Here is a 20,054-nt window from a genome sequence, read left to right as displayed (position 1 = left end):
ATACGGTTGGTTTCAGTGGCTTCTGGGCAATAAAGGCTTTCCCTGGGGGATTTCTGACTTATCGCTTCCTGTTTGTTGTCACACGTGTCAAACTGTGTCGATCAAGACGGCAGAGAGTGAAACTGACGCCCAGCGGGGGAGCGCACTGGGCGGGCAAGGCAATGCAGGGACCAGGGCGCTTAAATCTTTTATCTGAAGAATGGCCGCTTTGACGATAACAGAGTTGGCGTATCCCCAATAGCTCCTCAACCACATTCCCCAGGAAAACGTTGTTTGCATCGCTCAAAAATAATTTAGAGGGACTCTGTACTCTACAGACAGTTTCCGCTGCGTGCAATCACAGCAGGACCAGCGCTGGAGTCGATGCGCTCTGGCAGAAAGCATCCAGCCTCCTCATCTCTTGGGTCAGACAGCAGTCAGTACTCCTCTCCATGCCTCCAAGCTTCAGCTACCGGCTCCCATCTGTGGAATCTCTCGCAATGAAACCGCTATAATCCGTTCTGTCTTTTTCTTCTTTTTTTTTTTTCCTTCACACTTTTACTTTCTACAAAACCGAGCGCAGAAAACAAGAAAACGGGAGAAACACTTTTCGTCTGCAAGTTTTCGTGTGTGTGTCGCACTGGCGGGGAGGAAGCGATGGCAGCCTCGGTGAAAGCAGCGCTGGCTCTTCTGGTTCTCACCGTGGCAAGTGAGTAATCCTTTCAAATCCTCCTGGTGCTGGACGGGACGGGATGGGGGGGCTTTTACTTTACGCGTATGGGGGCTTTAATCACTCGGTCTTGGGCTGTCTATTGTAAAATGGCATACTTTGTCTTACCATCAAGCATGACAATTAGATGGATAGGTCTGGTATGTCATTTATTTTGTTGCAAAAAAAAAAAACAGCAATAGGTCTACTTCTCTTGTAGGAAAAAAAAAATCAACAATGCTCTCTGCTCCTATTTATTTTTAAGCCATACTTTTACCTTACAGACAACATACCGGAAAGCAGGCCAGTGGGGATAAGTAGCGTTTCCGTGCGTCAGACAGTTTAGCACGTGATCTTTCAACACGCCTCAATTAACTAACTTGCTCTCCTTTACACAGCAAACCCACGAAGTCAGAATTAAATTAGCTTTATTCATGAGCATGGGTGTGAAATTTGAGAAATGTGCGTTTTTTCTGCACACATTTCTTTATGTTGATTAAGTCCCTGCCAGATATTAAAACAACAAATTTGGCTTTGTGCTCTTCTCATGACTTCTCATGAGCAGCTGGACGGTGTGGTTCTAATTACAGACTCAATTAGGGCTTTTAATTTACATGTAATCTCATCATGGTATTCTGTGGCCCATAGTGTGCCGGATTTAAATGAACTGTCCTCAGAGCCTTTAACATACTGCACATCGATCAGATGATGTACTCGAGATGGTTATTATTGAATGAAGAAACGTGTGAGGTGCTGTCTTTGGTCCTGAATTAGGTGGGAGGGGGATCCCTGTCCAGGAGCTGTCCACGGTGCTGAAATGGGATCTCGTTGCAGCTTTTAAGAAGGCCAACAGTATGCTCAGTATTGTGTTTGCTTCCCCAGACTCTTTGAGTGTTTGAATGGATGAATTCAATGGATGGAGGGATAGCAAGCACCAGCAAGAGCAAAGTAAACAGCTACTGTAGTAGAGTATATCAGTATAGGAAACAGATCACTCGTCTTATTTAGATCGAATGAATTTTGGGTATTCTAGTTAGCGAGCAAAGAAGATCACTAACCCAAAAAAACAACTTTGCAAAAGCACCCAATAGGCAATTAAATCATGATGGAATTTAATTGTACAAATGGACGTCATTATAACTAGTTCAGTATAGTTAAAATCACTGATTGGAGGTCTAATTTCATCCCTGAGACCATGAGCTGGGCAGGTTTTTACGGGAATAAAGGCATCCTCTGTGCAGATAGTGAAACTTTTAATTAATACTTTGAAACAGCTAAAGTTAGCTGGAGTTCTAATAAAAGCTTTAAGGTTAAAATGACAGTCAGTTCAGAAGAAAGTCAATTTCATTTTAAGAGTATTTAATAAAACAAGTCACAAGTATCATTTTACTATCTGAAATCCAATTGGGTAATAACTGTGGCGCAGTTTTCGCTCTCTCTCTCTGTGCCATTTTCTGTCTGTCAGTCTGGTCCTGTACGCCACATTTTCTATCTCACTGTACATTTTAACTCTTTAGTTTTTTCCAAACTCTTAATGCTGTAACTTATCTGACATATTCAGTTCTACATCACACATTCCTCTGTCTCCGGTGGTCCCTCTCAGTATCAGCTGCTTGCTGTAGTTAATGTGCTAGTGTGTGCAACAGCTACCCGATGAGATGCTTTGCTCATTAAATGCTCGCAATATGCCTGGGAGAGCAAGCAGGGTCAAACACTATCTGCATTTAGCATGTTGCACGAAACCCTCATACAACGCAGACTCGCCTTCTCTGTGGCCACAGGGTGAAACTTAATACATGGGTGGGCAGAAATATGCAGCGTTAAGTTTTGTCCCCGGGGTTATTTTAAAGTTGTTGTCTCTCATGAGTTTAAAAACTGCTTTCTCATAACTGCAGATGTGTGTCCGGTCAACAGGGCCCAGGATCAGTGAGTCAACACTTCATAGTAAACTATTAGTCACTGCGTTGGCACACTTGTTCGGATGCTGCTCTTTGAAGGAGAGAAGCAGGCAGATGAAGGAAGGGAATCACTGTGCTTTGCAGGCACAAGAGACTGCATCGGGTGGTGCAAACCTGAGCAGCGGTTTCATGTAAAAGTGACACTGACGGAGCTGAAAACATAGGAAAGCCACTTTCCCTTCATCCATTCCCTCTCTTGTGTCCTAAACATGCGCATGTTCCTGTCACTGTTTGGAAGAAAAGAGCAAAGCAGGACAGAAAGACACAAGGGAGAGGTTGTGACAGTAAAAGAACATTGCAGTAAGAGAATACGTGTTTTTTATCCTCTCAGACAGAAAGACTGTCCGTGATGAGAAAAAGTTTGGGGGTAAAACAAGCAACAGAAATCCCATGAGACAAGAAAAACACAAAAATCTCTCAGGCGTTAGATTCAATATGAGCAATGTGAAATGTCTTGTTGGAACTGGACCATGTGGCTGTGGATGCGTATGAATGGCACATGGGTGTCTTTTATAACAGGACTGATTTGGGCAGTGTACTGAGTAAAGCCAAAGACAGCTGAAGCCTAAATTGTTTTGGCCTAAGAAAGGCCACCCCAGATGGTAGCGCATTGAATAATTTACGACACTAAAAAGAAACCTACAGGATGCGGAATTTTGATGTTTTTTTTTTCTTTCTCTATGTACTTTCGACTGATGACACAGTATCACTCAAACACAGCAGCATGTCTGGATGAGGTATTTTGTGTGGTTCTACATGATCCGTGTGTTGTGATGGACGCTGTGTAGATTTCATCTGGGTGATAAAGACTGGGAGAATAATCTCCGATTGTGTTCGAGTCTCTGTGCATGTAAGATGATGGTATTTTTATTTTAGCGGCGATGAATTATTGAGGTGGCGAGAGTGCAGTGAGGTAGACAGAGGTGTGTGTGCGTGTGTGTGCGTGTGTGTGTGTGTGTGTGTGTGTGTGTGTGTGTGTGTGTGTGTGTGTGTGTGTGTGTGTGTGTGTGTGTGTGTGTGTGTGTGTGTGTGTGTGTGTGTGTGTGTGTGCGCGCATACATGTGTGATGAGACCTGCTGGTAGACTCCCTAACGCTTAATTCCTACTTACATCAAGCTCATACACATCTCATTTTAGCCTCATCTACCGTTTTAGCATGTACTATCAAGCCCAGAGCCTTACGTCACTCCACGCGATCTTTACTGCGCTTCTTCCAAATCTCCAATCCTTTTCAGTGGTCACATGAAGTCGATTGTCTTTCACAGTTTATAAATTTTTTGTGCCTGGTTTATTTTTATACTGTCCCCTTTACATTTTTAAGGCACTGTGACATCTCTTATTTCTCTCGGGTAGAAATCAGAGAGCAGCCTGGGCAAAGCAAAGCCTGAAGCCACTACCGAAGGAGCCACACTGAAAGGTCAAACCACCATGAATGTGTGTATTTGAAATGTATCTATTTAGTCACTGAAGAACAAGCCTTCACACAAGATTTTGTACAGAGCTCTTTTTCTATGCTGGTATTCATAGAAAGAAATCTAATTTATTCTTTGAAAAGCTTTCTGGATATCACTGATTGTTCTCTGCTACAAAAAAAATGTTCCCTACTGAAAAGTTCATGAACAATAAAGAAATGACCTATAATGATTAGAGATCAATTATGAGGAAAGGTTTTCCTGTCGCTGCTTAGCTATAACCTTCTCGGGTAAGTATTTGAACTTTCATTGCTTGTTTAACATCATCACCTGAGTTCCACACGCTTGTGTGACCACTGGTCCAGGTGCAACTGCGATTTCACCACGGACCCAAAACCTGAGCAGAGAGTGCACAACATGGAGCACAACTCCGCGAATGTCAAAGCAAACCCACTTGGTTGCGCTCCTGACGTGATGTGCCTTTTTCGGCCCTGGACAGAGACGTTCTGCTCGTCTTGGAAAAACAAATGCCACTAAAAACACCTCTGCTGGCTCATTGCTTCATTGCCGTAAGATTTCAAAAACATTTCAAGGGGCTCCATGGCTGATCTCCTGAGTTTGACCACAAAAACGTGTGTAACTCAGGTGTTAATGTTGATAGAGTGACAAAACTTAGAAGACTTACAGAGGTTATAGCTTCACCATGCCCTGTGCACGTCATGGTGCTGAGCTCTGTGCAACAGGAGCAGTCTCAGAACTTTTTCATCCGCCCTCGTACTACTGTCTCTCAAACTCAATTTTACACAAGGTCAGGTTTTAAGACTGGGACCACAGCAGATGTTATACAACTGTTTCACAAACTGTAAAGGTCCTCATGATAACTTATGTGTGAAATTGGTGGAATGGCCCTTACATTTTTTTTCAGTGGATCTTTTTGTTTCATTTTAACTGCATAGATACTAATAACCTACTAAACAGGTTTGCTGGCTTTCATGTGTTTGTATGTGTTGTGGGGTTTAACATCTCTTGCTTCCTGAGAGGGCTTTAATCCAATTAACCAAAGCACAATGACAAATAAAGCTGAAAAACCAACAATGAGCAAACCCAACAGGATTGATAGAAAGTGTGGTCTCACCTCCCAGGGAACCAAAATCTGAAAACCAGCTGCTTTTAATTCGAACAAGAAACCAGCAGTCTGCAGTCTTATTGAATGTAAACAATGAATTGTTACCAGGCTGTAATCCCATTAAACAAATTTATGAATCACTGTCATTTTTCCTGAATCATCACCATAATATGGCATGATCCTATTTCATTTATCAGATGATTATACTAATCTGGGAATTGTTTTGTCTCTCATTCTAATGCTGCCATTCTTTATTGTGGTGTGTTTATGTGCGTCTATTGTCCTCTTCTCCTCGCATGTGTCTCCGTCTCCTCTCTGTCTAATCCTGACAGACAGAGCTTTCTGTCTCCAAGGACATTCACCCTCAGGGTTTAGTGTCGTGTCGCAGTTGCTCAGACGCTGGACACTTCACCCGTCTCCTCTTCAGATGAAGGCTTGTTGGAGGTTAATGCGGAGTGACTATGTGTAGAGTATACCTGTCCTTCCTGCACCTGCCTTTAAAGCTCAGCGCCTCTTACTTGATTTTGATCCTGACATGTCTCAGAGCACAGTGTCTTCTTGAGTAGATATTAATAAGACAGCTGGGTGCATGGGTATGCCGGTGAAAGTAAACTGCCAAAACAAAATTTTTTCACAGTTGTCCAAAGCTGCTAACTGCACAGCACTGAGATGTCTGGACACAAGTATATTGCTGATGTCAGTTCAGAAGTGTTTTATGTGTTCTGATGTGAATGCTTATAAGATACTGTATTCTTCTTGAAAATGGTTTGAATGTTTGGAGCTGACATTGAATAAGGAAATACAGCTGTCATATAGTAGTTGTCTCTGGGTTTGGATTGTGTCCGATTTCAAAACTTCGACTATTACAGGCAGTAGGAGGATGTACATCACTGCCAAAGCTGTTCAAGTCTTTTATGTGTCACTCCCCAATGTGTCTCAACCAGCAACTTCTTCTTTTTTTTTTTTTAAACTTACATCATATAATCGGATCACCTCCAAACTATGTATTGGTTTGAGGTGAACCTGTCTTGGTTGTCATGGTTCTGCCTTGAGCTTTCTGTGTTTCCTGTTTTACTTTGAAATCACTAACACCTTGTTTCGGTTTGTTTTACTTCCTGCCCTTTTGTTTTGTTTTCTCTTTCCCAACACCAGTTCTTGTGCTCACCCCTGTTTCATTAGCCAATTAGTGCTCTGTGTATCTAGTTCTGCCTTTACCGGTTTCAGCCAGTTTGTGTTTATCAGCATGAGTTCACAGCTTTACCACTGGGTTTCCTCATAGATGACTTTTGCCTGTTGCTGGTTTTGCTTGCTCCTTGAGATTTGGTTTGCATGTTTGCCTGCAGTTTGCAGGTAAAAGCTCCTTTTTGCTCGGTCTTCCTGCCTCTGTGTCGTGTGTTTGGGTCCTGTTTGCTGTGGAACTGTAACACTGGCCTGGCAAAGGTAGACCACTGTTTTCTCTGTGCACACTGTAGTCTGACAATGTCATAGATGACTCATCTCAAAACAGACGGCACTTCAAGTAGACTGCGTCATAAGGGACTCGACGGTGTTGTTCTTCACCAAGACGTTAACACAAATTATATTAGTTGCTTTTCAAACACTCTGGTGTTTTGTTCTTGTTCTTAAGATAATTAATCATGAGCTTAAGATTCAGCTTCACACTTTAAGTAAGATGTTTCGTGAAGATAAAGGCTCATGATGCCTTTGGCTGAAATTCACACAATATTGACCTCTTATGTAATCCACCGCTTTCTTATCTTTCTTGTCACCCTCCAGTTTATACTGTCCTATATGCTGGAAAACCACAGCCAACAATCATGTCAAGCAAACGTAATTTATGAAACACAAACAGAGCTGCCACAAAAGCCTTCCAGAAACAAAGCAAAATAAAAATAGACGAGGCAAAACATTACAAAAAAACTGGTTTAAGACTAAACTGGAGGAAAAAAACTTAAAATGTAAAAGTGTTTGTGAAGAACTGTACCACAGAGTGCCTTGTTTGTTTGTATGGGAGAACAGGGGAAAAAGGTTATTCAGATTGCAGTCAAAAGACAACTTGGTAATGATAAATCCATTCTAATATTTGCATTTCTGAATATTCATCGTGTCAAAACAGCAGCAGATATTTATCCATAAAAATCCCCTACAAACAGGTTGTGGAAAGACTGTTAAAGTGGAGTTGTGCGGCTGAATGCTTCACAGTGTTAATGACGGAGACTGTGTTTTTGAGTGAAAAAGCTTGGGACTCAGGAATGTTAAAATGTGTTTAAAATGTACTGAAGTCCGGCAGCGTCAGTGTTTTAAACCACTAACTATCACTGAAGTTCTCTGACCCAGTCAGACATCGTTCTGTGTAGATTACATGGGTGAAATCAGCCCTGCGGTCGCTCTCTCTCTGTTTGTAAATGTATTAAAATGCGACTCATTATTGTCATATGAACTGCATATTGCATGCACTGTTAACATGCAATATGTAGTATGCAGTGTATGGTTTAATGCCTGGGTAGGACGTTTGTAGGTCTAACGTGTGTGTGTGTGTTGGACTGTTACTAAATACAGTATTACATTTGATCTGTTTGTGAGATCAGACATGAATAGTGTGTGTGTGTGTTTCTGTTATTATTATTATTATTATTATTATGTGATTTCTCATTTTAACTTCAGTGAAAACCAAGAGGATGTCAGTGGTGGTCATGAAGCTGACTGAGAAGCTGGTTGGGACAATTCCTTTTTTAATTTTTTTTTTATCAGGTTTTGTTTAATGTCTTCAAGAGCTTTGATTTCTTCTTTCAAAGCACTAAACCAGAATGTAATGTTTAAAATAAGTTAGATGCAAAATAAGGTCAATGAATGAACGGCTAAACAAAACCGTAGCTTCTTTTTTTCAACCACTTATTTATTTTGACAATAGAGCCACTTTAACCTCTCCACTCTCACTCAGCAGAGAAAAGAGAACTAAACTCTTTCAGGTATAATCGTTCACATCAGACTGTACAGCAATAAAAGTGAACTTAAGGTTGCAACACAACCAAAGCTATGAATGTCACCCTGGCTGTTTGCATTTACTCATCTTGGAGATCTCTCTTTACCATAATTGTTTAAGACACATATTATTCAAAGCGAGGCCCCCTCAATGCTTCATAGGAGTGCATCATCTCAATACTCACTGCACTGACATGATCAAATTAGGAATGTTGGGGAATTTTTTTTTTTTTTTTGACGCAGTTGTAGAGACTGCAATTTGATGTTTTTAGTGAAGCATCCAACAGCATGAGATTACATAATGGCCTGAGGATATTTTAGCTTTGTGAAATAGAATAAATTGGAGAAGCTCCAATGAGGTTTCAACAGTATGCAGAGGAAATGTGAGATTTCTTGCTGTTTTATGTCATTACAATAAATCTTCTTCCATTTGATTTGAAATTACAGTTAAATTGTTGTCCGTTTATTATCAAGCATAATGAATGAAACTCATTTAAGCATAATATAGCCTACTGGAAAAATTGACATATTTTCTGGGTCTATTCTGAGAGAACGTGAAACCAGACTAGAAAATGTGTAGCTGAAATATTAATAAAAGTGTTAATATGGGATTCACTGACAGTCGTGTCTGAGATGTCACAGCTAAGGGAAATTCCCAAAACCTCTGACCCAGAATTACAACAAGTAAGGCTGACTTCAATGTTTTTTAAATCATACTATAACATGAATGTCAATAGCCCGTGTTTAACCAGGAGGATTAAAAATTATATTAAACTGACACTTGGAAAACTGAAAGCTTGCTGTTTTGGCTTAATGTTTTTTATTTATTTATGCATTTATGTTCTATTACTTCACTCTGATTTGTTTGAATTTTGTCTGATGTTTGCTGCACTTTGGTCAACTTCTGTTGGGTATATAAATATGCTACATGAATATGAACTGACTTCACTATATCTGTGCTTCTGTGTGTGTGTGTGTGTGTGTGTGCGAAGCTGCCTTGTGTGCGGAGGTGGAGGAACGGCTGGTGAGTCACCTGTTGTCGCCGGAGCGCTACAACAAGCTGATCAGACCAGCTGTCAACAACAGCCAGCAGGTCACCATTTACATTCAGGTGTCCCTAGCCCAGCTGATCAACGTGGTAAGGACACACACACACACACACACACACACACACACACACACACACACACACACACACACACACACACACACACACACACACACACACACACACACACACACACACACACACACACACACACACACACACACACACACATCAATCCAATTATGTTGTTATCATGGAGCCATACTGCAGCTGACTAATTTAAAACGATTCGACAACACAGATGGTCATTGCTAATAAGACCACTGAGTTCAGCCACTACCTAAACACTGCGGCCATGTTCTCAGCCATTCACAAAACATCTGTCTGTCTGTGTTTCAGAACGAGAGGGAGCAGATAATGACGACCAACTGTTGGCTCACTCAGGTTTGTGTCCTCTCCTTCTGTATTCTTTTTGTGTTTTTTTGTGTGCATGTCTGTGTGTCAGGGCACATCAAAACACTGCCTGCATCAGTGGCACAACACGTGTCAGAGTTGTATTAGTCATTGACACAAATACACACAGACACACCGTCATGTGTTTAGGTTTGTTGCGGTACAGCAGTTTGATAAAGAATACGCAAGATGATGCACTGGTGAGGTCAGCTCATGTTTATTTATGGTTTCTAAAAGCATGAATGTCATTTCTATGAGTTTTCACATTTGCATGTATTTGATTCCTGGATGACGCTATTAATGTGTGTGTTTGTGTGCACTTCTGCGTCAGGTATGGAATGACTACAGATTAATGTGGGATCCTGAAGAGTACGAGGGAATCAAGAAAATCCGACTCCCGTCACAACACATCTGGCTGCCAGACATTGTCCTCTATAACAAGTATGTCCATTTTGTAACAAACAAAATCTGTGTGTGTCTGTAAAACTGAGTGATGAAAGTAGGAACAGACGGAACGATTAAGAAACTTCACTGCAATAGTTACAAAAGCCCCATTTCCCTAAAAGGTTTGTCATTCTATCCTCTTATTCCATCTATCCTCTTATCGCTCCTTTTTTATCCCACTTGTCACCTGTTTTGAGGATAATGAAAATGTTTTTTTTTAACGCTGTCTGGAGTGCCTGCAGACAGACTCGGGATAATGAGTGATCTTTTAGGGTTTGAGAGATTACGCATTTTGTATAGAACGAGAGATGGGGTGAGACTAAGATTAAAAATCTGCCGGAAAGATAAAAGAAACACAGCTACAGTAGACAGGGTTTAAAGTGTGAATATAATGTTAATGTTTTTTCTTTTCTTTTCTTTTCTTTTCTTTTCTTTTCTTTTCTTTTCTTTTCTTTTCTTTTCTTTTCTTTTCTTTTCTTTTCCTTTCTTTTCTTTTCTTCAAGTGTTCACCCAGAAGGTCACCAGTTTTGGTGCATTTGGTCATACCTTTGACTGTCATCAATAGACTAATGAAAATATTGATTCACTAGTCCACTTGAAGTAAAACTACACTGTGATCAGTTTGTAATAATTTTAACCAAAATCAGAACACCAGAAGCCATTTTATTTCAGCTGTGATTAAATTACCGTGAAGGGTTTTCTATGAGATTTATTCCTATAAATGCCTACATACATAGGATCAATACAATATGCGCACTGGATCCCATCATGGCCTTCACAATTCATGTGTCAACAGAAATCAATGATACCCTGCATTTGACCACATCCTTGTACATTATCGTGTGGTTTTACCTGCTGAGCAGGAATGTATAAGACATTGATATTTTCACTTTGTGTGCACATATAAGAATCATCTTGCAGCTTTACAAAATGGCTGCAGGGGAGGATCAATACACAAAAATCTTGATGCTGTAATCAGTCAAGGAGAAATTAGCCCGGCTGCCTTTATTGACTGGAGTGTTAGCTGAGTTAGCTTTTGAACCTGACCTCATCTGTCACCCATATACTGTAGGTCAACACCTGGGGTCTCCTTTCCATCTGCTAGTTTCTTGTATTAAGTTAACTGACATACAAATTGATAAATGTTTTTTGAGTTCTAGGTTTGCATTGATTTTATTTCGTGATCGGCTAATATGATAATCAGTGGACTGACATTGGCTTGAAGTGAACTGTTTGTGATATGCGAAAATTATTTGGTCATATAGGTTTGAAGTAAATAAAACAGAAATTTGAGATTGTTTGTAATGTATTTAATGTTGAAACTCTTTAAATCAAGGTCAAACCAGAATTTACACTAATTGGATATAGCCACTGCAGTTGTGGTTTACATGCATATCTGTCAAAACTCAAAAAAGCAAAGAAGTTATAAATTGTAAAACGTGGGATGCTTCACACGCAACTTCAATCCTGACAGCCCAGAAGATCTATACAATCACTGCATTTACTAGATTAACACCCAGGGTAATGTCACCAATTCAGTATCTGTCATAAAATAGAAATATGGTCACAATCTCCCCTCAGTTATGGTGTTAAAGGATACACAGAAAACAATAATAATCTTTTTACCCTATTAGCTATTTGTGTGAATTGTTGTTATGATTAACGTATTAGTTATTGAGTTATGGCCACAAACATGTTTTGTGAGGTCACAGTTACCAAAGTGCCAAATTTTAAGATATTCCCTCAAGGCCTTCCTGAGATGTTGCTTTCATGGGAATGGGACTGCCAGAAAAGATGGAAATTAGGTCATATTGACTTTGACCTCTGACTTTTGATCACCATAATCTATACAGTTCGTACGTGAGTCCAAGTGAAAATTTGTGCCAAATTTGAAGAAGGTCTCTCGAAGTGTTCCTGAGATATCGTGTTCATAAGAATGGGAGAAAAACGTCAGGTCACAGTGACCTTGACCTTTAACCTTTACTGCTCTGGAGCTCTCAGTCATACTGTATGATTTTCTTCATCAGGTGGAGTTTAAATAATTCATTTTGTGAATTTTAGGCACGAGAAGCCCTAAAGTGATTGGAAAAAAATTAAACTTGAATGAACAGTTCAATGCGACTTGGTTGTGTGATTGTTTTCTCAACTACTGTGTCCAAAGCCAAGAATGGACTTGTAACCTGAGATTGAGATCGCCTGACAGGCTCACCGTCGTTTAGATTTGTAGCTTTTGTGTTTTGGTCAGCAGAGTTTCCCCACCACTTGCAGGGCTTGTAGGCATTAAACTTTTACGAACACAGATTGCTGGTCAGCCAAAGAACACATGAAGTGCATAATGGCTTAGGAGGCAAAACGATAGTAGACGATCAGCACCACTTCAGGTGACTTCAGGTTGAGATCTCTGACTAAGTCTGAGACCAGAGGTAACAGTAAACAGGTGGGGCCTCTGCATTTTTAATTAGTCTGCACATACACAGCAGCCCCAAAGCATTAGAGGCCAAGTGTGATTGTTGGATTCCTGACCTACTTTATAATTGATAGGCCACTTATTTATAATGCATCATCTGCAGCCTTGGTGAGATGAAAAAAAAAGTTGTTCTCAGCAGATTTGAGGTCTTGGGGCAGTTGTGGTCATGTTGCTGGCATGTTGCAGGCCAAGCTGTTCCCCAGAGATGATAAATGCATCCTTTGGTCTTCAAACTGTTGTTTGTGTCACCCCTGCAGACACATGGTAACTGTATTGAAGGACTTTACTAGTCATTATATGGACTGAAACAATCAGCCAATCAGAGCCATTGCTGTGGAGAGGTGAGTCTCAGTGAATTAGAAACGTGGCTCCCCACCATGGAAACTCAATTGTTAGATATAACTGTAGTTAACCGTCCTCCAGTAGCCACTGTAAGCTGACCCATAATAGCTACACTCCCCCCACCCCAGTTGCTGGATGACTGTCCAAAGTAAGAAAGCCATGATTCACCACCAAACAGTTCAAGTTTAAAACAGGTTCGCCTGCTCAGAAACCAACTGAGTCGCACCTGAACTAAATTTATCTGATGCTTTAGCCAACACGCAGCCAACAGATAACATCTCTCAAAGAAGTTATCATTATTATTTCAATAACTTTAGCCAAATGGTTGCTCACCTGTCCAGTGGACCACATGCGAGGTCTGCGTCCCGTTTTTGTCCTAGTTTTTTGTGAAGCTTTCTGACATAGAAATGTCTTGGAATTAGCTTCATTTCAGCTCTCTTCTCGTCCCATAATCTTCTTGGCCACTTGGTTCACCCATCTGTTTGTGCTTTAACAGGGATAGCTTCTGTGACAGAAAGCATGGAAAATGGAAAAAAAAAAAGGAAAATTGTGCTCCATGATGAGTGAGCAATACAAACAATAGTACTATAGAGAAGCTAGCTAACGTTAGCTATTTCGTCGAGTCCTTTCCTTTCTCTATGACATATTATCTGGTCTTTCCTGTTTCCCAGGAAGTTAAAGCAAGTTTTAGCAAGCTCAGATTCCTTGAAAAGTCACTCAAAGAATGGACGATTTTCCATCAAATCTAACTGTATAAATGTGCAGTACAATATAATTTTTGTGACTGAGATATACTGTACGCTTTGCCATGATCCTTCCAGTAATCAGTCTTTCTTTCAGTGCTTTACTCTCTGCTTTCTCTTCATTTCCTACCTTTTCCTCAGTGCTGATGGGACCTATGAAGTCTCATTCTACTCAAACGCTGTGGTCTCCAACAATGGTGAGGTGGCCTGGCTCCCACCGGCTATCTACAAGTCGGCCTGCAAAATTGAAGTCCGTGATTTCCCCTTTGACCAGCAGAACTGCACACTCAAGTTTCGTTCCTGGACCTACGACCACACAGAGATTGATCTCATTCTTCTCAGTGATTTTGCGTCACGTGATGACTTCAAACCCAGTGGTGAGTGGGATATTGTTTCACTGCCTGGACGCAAGAATGAAGATCCTAACGATATCAGATACCTGGATATTACCTATGACTTTATCATCAAGAGAAAACCTCTGTTCTACACCATCAACCTGATTATTCCTTGCATCCTGATCACATCATTAGCTATTCTGGTATTCTACCTCCCATCAGACTGTGGCGAGAAGATGACTCTTTGTATCTCTGTCCTCCTGGCCCTTACTGTGTTTTTACTCCTTATCTCAAAGATTGTGCCACCCACGTCTTTAGCAGTGCCTCTGATTGGAAAGTACCTTATGTTTTCGATGGTGCTGGTCACCTTCTCCATCGTCACCAGCGTTTGTGTGCTCAACGTGCACCATCGGTCTCCCAGCACGCACACCATGCCTCCCTGGGTCAAACGTGTCTTCCTGTATAGGCTCCCCTCTTTCCTCTTCATGCGGAGACCCGGTAGCTCCAACATCCGAGAAAGGTTCCGGAAAAAACACCAGAAGCAAAAGTACTCTGACCAGAAGCTGTGTGGAGCCGAGAGTGGGACTGCTGCGGGGATGAGAGATTCCTCTTCATCCTTCTTTGTCAATGAGGAGTCAGCCAAACGCTACGGCTGGAAGATCACTGACTCGTCAGAGAACACAGAGTTCAGGAAGAGAATGACGCTAAAGTGCAACATTGATGTGGAGGATGCAGTAGATGGAGTTCGCTACATTGCTGAGAAGATGAAGAGTGAGGATGATGATGAGGGGGTAGGTGTTTGCAATACAAAGCTAAATTCCTATATCATGATATATGAGGGGCAATTAATACGTTTAGAGACTCCTCCTGTTGCGTGCAAGCTGAGTGCACTGCTGTGACGATGTCACAAAGGAGTTGAGCAGAGAGCGCACATTAAATTCTGGCAAGTACGAGTGACGGTGAACTACAATGGTGTTGTTTGCGCATTTTCAACACGCTGTGAGTGGGCTTGTTGTCATATTAGGGAGAACCAAAGTGCCATCGTGCCACGGCTCAGGTCGTTTACACTGAATGTTTTCCCTCAGAAGCCTCAGAACATCACAGTGGTACTCAATGTTGACACTCTGACCCTGGATGGCGAATTTATAGTGCCCAACCCCATGCATGTCAAAGAAAATGACTTCTGAACAGACTTTGGCCAGCTCATTGCTTTATTGCTGTAGGCTTCCTGAGTCATTTCAAGGGTTTCGTTTGCCAATTTTGACACAAAATGTGATGTGCACTGTTTGCTCAAGTTCATAGGAGCATCGCAAATGTACACGTACCAGTAGTCAGAAAAATGTGTGTAACTTTGTTCGCACGTAACAGGAACAGTTCCTGAACTTTTTGATCCACCCTCCTGTATACCCACCTGCTTTTTTTTTTTATAGTTATTTTTTTTCATTCTTACATAGGTTGTATTTACTTATTTACACATGTTCGCACGTAACAGGAACAGTTCCTGAACTTTTTGATCCACCCTCCTGTATACCCACCTGCTTTTTTTTTTTATAGTTATTTTTTTTCATTCTTACATAGGTTGTATTTACTTATTTCTAGATTTTTACCAAATTTTTGGGAGTGTAGCAACCTTAAGAATATGATGTTTAGCCATAGTAGCCATGTGGCTCTATGAATGGCAATGTTGGACTGTCGGTCAGTCCATCGCTTTGGTCCTGACTAAAATATCTCAACAGATATCGGAAGAATCTACATGAGACTTTATACAGAGTGTGACATCTTCTTAGATTGATGATCCTCTGACCAGTTTGCCCAAAACAGTTTGTCCAAATACCTGCAAAAGATTTGGCATTCCCATCAGCCTCCTGTGTACTTTGTGTTCAACCACCAAATGTGACGATGAACATGGTAACCTGTTGGCATTCAGGTCTCAGGGAGATTGTTCTATCAGTATACTAGAAATACTGTACACTTCTTTAGAACTTTAGAACTGCAAGGACACAGTCTGAACTGTCTGTTTGGTCTCTTCAGGTTTTTATAGGCTGAGCCAATAAATTAAGTATGTTATTGATGAATTACTTTTTGTAATCTGGACTTTGTTATTGTGATATTCTTTAGGATTTATGTTTTTACATATGATTTGATGCCAGATGTATTTTTATTTATATTTAATTCAGGGATTTAAAAAAAAATTTGTACCACTTTATATTGTTATTATGTCAGATTTATTTTAGCCAATAAATAATTAACAATGAATATTAAAATAAAACAAATGATTAAATCAAAGAAAAGGTAATACGTTTAACTATTTACATCAGTTCAGTTCAGGACTATAAGCAATACAGCAGCAAAATTTAACATCAAACTTCTCTTTTTTTTCTGCAGATCATTGAAGACTGGAAATACGTGGCAATGGTGATTGATCGTCTTTTCCTGTGGATCTTTGTGTGCGTGTGTGTGGTCGGGACTTTGGGCCTCTTCATGCAGCCTCTGTTCCAGAATTACAACACCCCCATTATTGATGACATGGAGCATAACTGAAATCTAAAGCCTGAACTTTGATCTCAACATGACCCAGAAATGATCTTCCCCCCAGAAACAGAGGTTTGATAACAATTTAACACACAAATTCACACGTCCGGCTCTCACTACACTCTGACTGGGAAATGACAATGATGCACTTTAGCCCTCTTCTGCCACCTGCCCCCCTTCCATCTTCTGCCCCGCTTCAGCCTCCACGAGTCTTGACACCCTCTGCTCCAAATCATTTACAGAGCTGGCATCTATTTTTCCAGTTAACCCCCAGGTTAGCCAAGCTTATTTGGAAGAGAAAAAAATGGAAACACAAAATTTATAACCCAAAAAGTTTTTCATCAATCACAGTGCTTACTACTTAATAAACAATCAAGTAAACTAGCCAAAACAAGACACCTACCTTTCAGCCTTGATGCTCTCACTTACAGGTCAACATAGAACTACAGCTCTCCAAGGTTTGATATGTAGCAGTAATTTAAAAATAACCCCTTTACCAGAAATGCTCAGACCCTTATCGTTGTTCATTAAGGTTTACCTGGCCAACAGCAACTCAGGACTGGATTTTTTTTTCTGTTCAGAATGGAACTTGGTTTTGCTCTTAATTCTTCTGCTTTACGTCTAAATCCAATTGAAATGGCTCAAACAGAACATAATTGGTGCTAGCATGCATACAAGGCACTTTTGGTTGTTGTTTTACGTTCTTTTTTGTTGATTCAAAGCTCAAAGATGAACAAAGCCACAGACTCTTACAAACAGACAAATTTTGCAGATATGGGCCTCACACCGCCAACATGCCCCTAAAGAGAAGATGAATAACTTCTGTGTAGATACTCAGAAGAAGATCCATCCCTATGTATCCTTTTGTCAACAGCACACATACTGTATGAATTTATAATCTTTGCCTTGAAAATGAGACCGAGAGGGGACACAGAACATCTGACTGCTGGACTGATCAAATACAGTAATAACTTGTGGGTGTGTGGGACGGGATGCCCAGCCTGTTTTTATGCTCACACAACTCACTGCACATATTTAATAAGACTGATCAAATCAATGACAAACTGCTGTTGTAATGTTTAAAAGCTGTTTATTTTTTTTAAATGAAAGAGGGACTTTACAATATTGCAAAAAAAAAAAAAACTTCAAACCAATGACCATAAGGCTGTTGCTATTCACCGTGTTTTTTTTTTTTTTTAAAGGTACAGTATGCTGGTTTTGTCGAAGGTTGTTTTTCAGCATCCATCCAGTTTGTCAACATCCATCACGTAGAAAACCACCAGCAATAATATTGTACAGTATTTTATACACACTGACCTGGAACAACTTAACCAAACCGCCTCTCTTCACTTGCATTATCTTCCATCATGATGTATGCTTTATTATCGCAGTCAGAGACATTACTTGAATCCACATCCAGTAATTATCTCTAAGAGGTATTAAAACTTGTCACTGTCATAACGCACTAGTCTGTCACTGCTGCCAATGTTAGACAGGGAGAAGGTGTACTGTACTAATCCAGCTGTATTGATTTCTTTCATCTTTATTTTCTCTGTGGATGGTACAATGAAACATGCTTTTTATTTTGCCTTCCCACTGGCCAGTCATGTTGCGTGACTTGTTGAGTTTTGTTTTACAGGAAAGTACTGTGATGGGACCTGATGTCTTGCTAAATGGATCAATAAAGGGAAATGAAAGCAACAAGTGGTCCTGATGAATCAACTTTATAAACATGCACCAGTTTCTATTAACTTCTTTTTGAGCTATTTCACCCTCTCTGCACCCACGCGTTCTTTTTTTTTGGTGTGAAGGTAACAGGATAATTGAGTATTACCATGTTAAAGTAAAAAAAAAAAATCAACCCCATTTTAAATAAAGTTAGGACACTGTTTAAAATGTAAATAACAACAGAATGTGATTATGCGCAAATCATGTAAACCCATATTTATTGAAAATAGACCAAAGACAACATATTAAATGTTGAAACTGACAAATTGTATTGTTTGATGAAAAATATATGCTTATTTTGAATTTGATGCCAGCAACACGTTTGAAAAAAAATTGGAACAGGGCAAAAAAGACTGGAAGAAAATGCATAAAGCTAAAAATTACACCTGTTTAAATAATGGCCGCCGTGTTCTGCGGGCTAAAGAGGAGAGGAACCACCCAGCTTGTTATCAACGCAGTTTAAAAACAAGCATCTTTGATGGTAGGAGGGTGCAGGCACGGAACAATACAGGTTTTGGAGCAACATATACTGCCAACCAGACAATGTCTTTTTCAGGGAAGGTCTTGCTTATTTCAGCAAACAATACCAAAACAAATGTTTTGAAACATGGTGCTGGCATCAAATTTAAAATGAGCATATATTTTTCATAAAACAATAAAAGTTCAACATTTCATGTTGTTTTTGTTCTATTTTCAATTAATTGGGTTTTGAAGATTTGCAAATCATGACAGTCTGTTTTCATACAAAATGTTCACAGGGTCTCAGATTTTTTTGGAAACGCGGTTGTAGTTGTGAATAGAGATTTCTGTGTATGTGAGTGTGTGAGAATTGTTCTGTTTAAGGGAGTGAATATTAGTCTGCTGACTGCAGATTCATTAGACAGACTTTTATCATCAGGGCTTGCAACCTCACCTTCTGTTAGCTTAAGATGGCAGTAGGTATGACTGCTGCAGAGACAGCCTGTGAATAAACACACACGCCCACAATTGTAAATCTGGAAAATCTGTGTTATGATGCTTACCCCTCTCTTTATCCCATAGCAGCTGCTTCCTGCAACATGGTGTAGAAGTTAAAAAGAGGTGGCAGCATCAGATAGAGCTGGCTATTTGTTGGTTCCATGCCACAGATAATCACATTACACACTATCTAAGTTTTGAGTTAAAGTTGGCCGTTTCTTCACAGTCATCCTGTTAGTAATACTCATGGTTTTAGTAATTATGTAGACATTCAAAAACATAGCCTCCAACAATAACAGCGTTAGTTAAGATTTTGTAACAATTTTTATAATTAGATTTAATTAGAGTTTATGTAAGAGTCTGCATGAGCATTTTAGTAATAAAATAATAAGGTACAATTATACATTCAAAAAATAACAGCAGTTACACTTTATGTAAGAGTCTGCATGGGCATTTTAAGGTCCCTGATTATTTGCACTTTCAAAACAGACAAGAACACAAGCTTCTGTCCTCCAGCAACTGCTGATGCTTCCAATAAGATGCTACTGCGTCATAGTAATTTTATTGCTAACATTTTATCAGCCACCCACCCACACACACACACACACACACACACACACACACACACACACACACACACACACACACACACACACACACACACACACACACACACACACACACACACACACACACACACTAACATAATCCTACAGATGTAGTGGCAACCATTGAATTGGAACTGGATTAAGCAATTATAGCTTATGTTTGTTTCGCCATCCTCTCCTCGTATGACACGTAAATTAGATACTTGACATCTGCATCAATTTCCATTAAGA

At 40.1% G+C, this 20,054-nt stretch overlaps 1 protein-coding gene across 1 annotated transcript; it reads left to right on the top strand.

Moving 5' to 3' along the window:
* Nucleotides 1-224: 224 nt before the first annotated feature.
* Nucleotides 225-18,220, top strand: LOC138618647 (neuronal acetylcholine receptor subunit beta-2-like). Its single transcript, XM_069694528.1, has 6 exons — nt 225-688; nt 9,159-9,304; nt 9,614-9,658; nt 9,999-10,108; nt 13,805-14,789; nt 16,384-18,220. The coding sequence occupies exons 1-6, from the start codon at nt 637-639 to the stop codon at nt 16,537-16,539; spliced, it is 1,494 nt and encodes a 497-aa protein (XP_069550629.1). The 5' UTR covers nt 225-636; the 3' UTR covers nt 16,540-18,220.
* Nucleotides 18,221-20,054: the final 1,834 nt, after the last annotated feature.

The sequence above is a fragment of the Brachyistius frenatus genome, unplaced genomic scaffold (genome assembly GCF_029030835.1).
Source record: "Brachyistius frenatus isolate BFR_SWC_R1_liver_20210118 unplaced genomic scaffold, ASM2903083v1 Contig_17, whole genome shotgun sequence".
Classification (NCBI taxonomy): Eukaryota; Metazoa; Chordata; class Actinopteri; family Embiotocidae; genus Brachyistius; species Brachyistius frenatus.
This window is presented reverse-complemented; position numbering and strand designations above follow the sequence as displayed.

Bases quoted from the DNA above. Each gene is read 5' to 3' on its own strand.
- LOC138618647 (XM_069694528.1), top strand. From the start codon at position 637: ATGGCAGCCTCGGTGAAAGCAGCGCTGGCTCTTCTGGTTCTCACCGTG. The intron at 689-9,158 runs GTGAGTAATCCT...GTGTGTGCGAAG, and splicing joins TCTGGTTCTCACCGTGGCAA to CTGCCTTGTGTGCGGAGGTG. The intron at 9,305-9,613 runs GTAAGGACACAC...TCTGTGTTTCAG, and splicing joins TAGCCCAGCTGATCAACGTG to AACGAGAGGGAGCAGATAAT.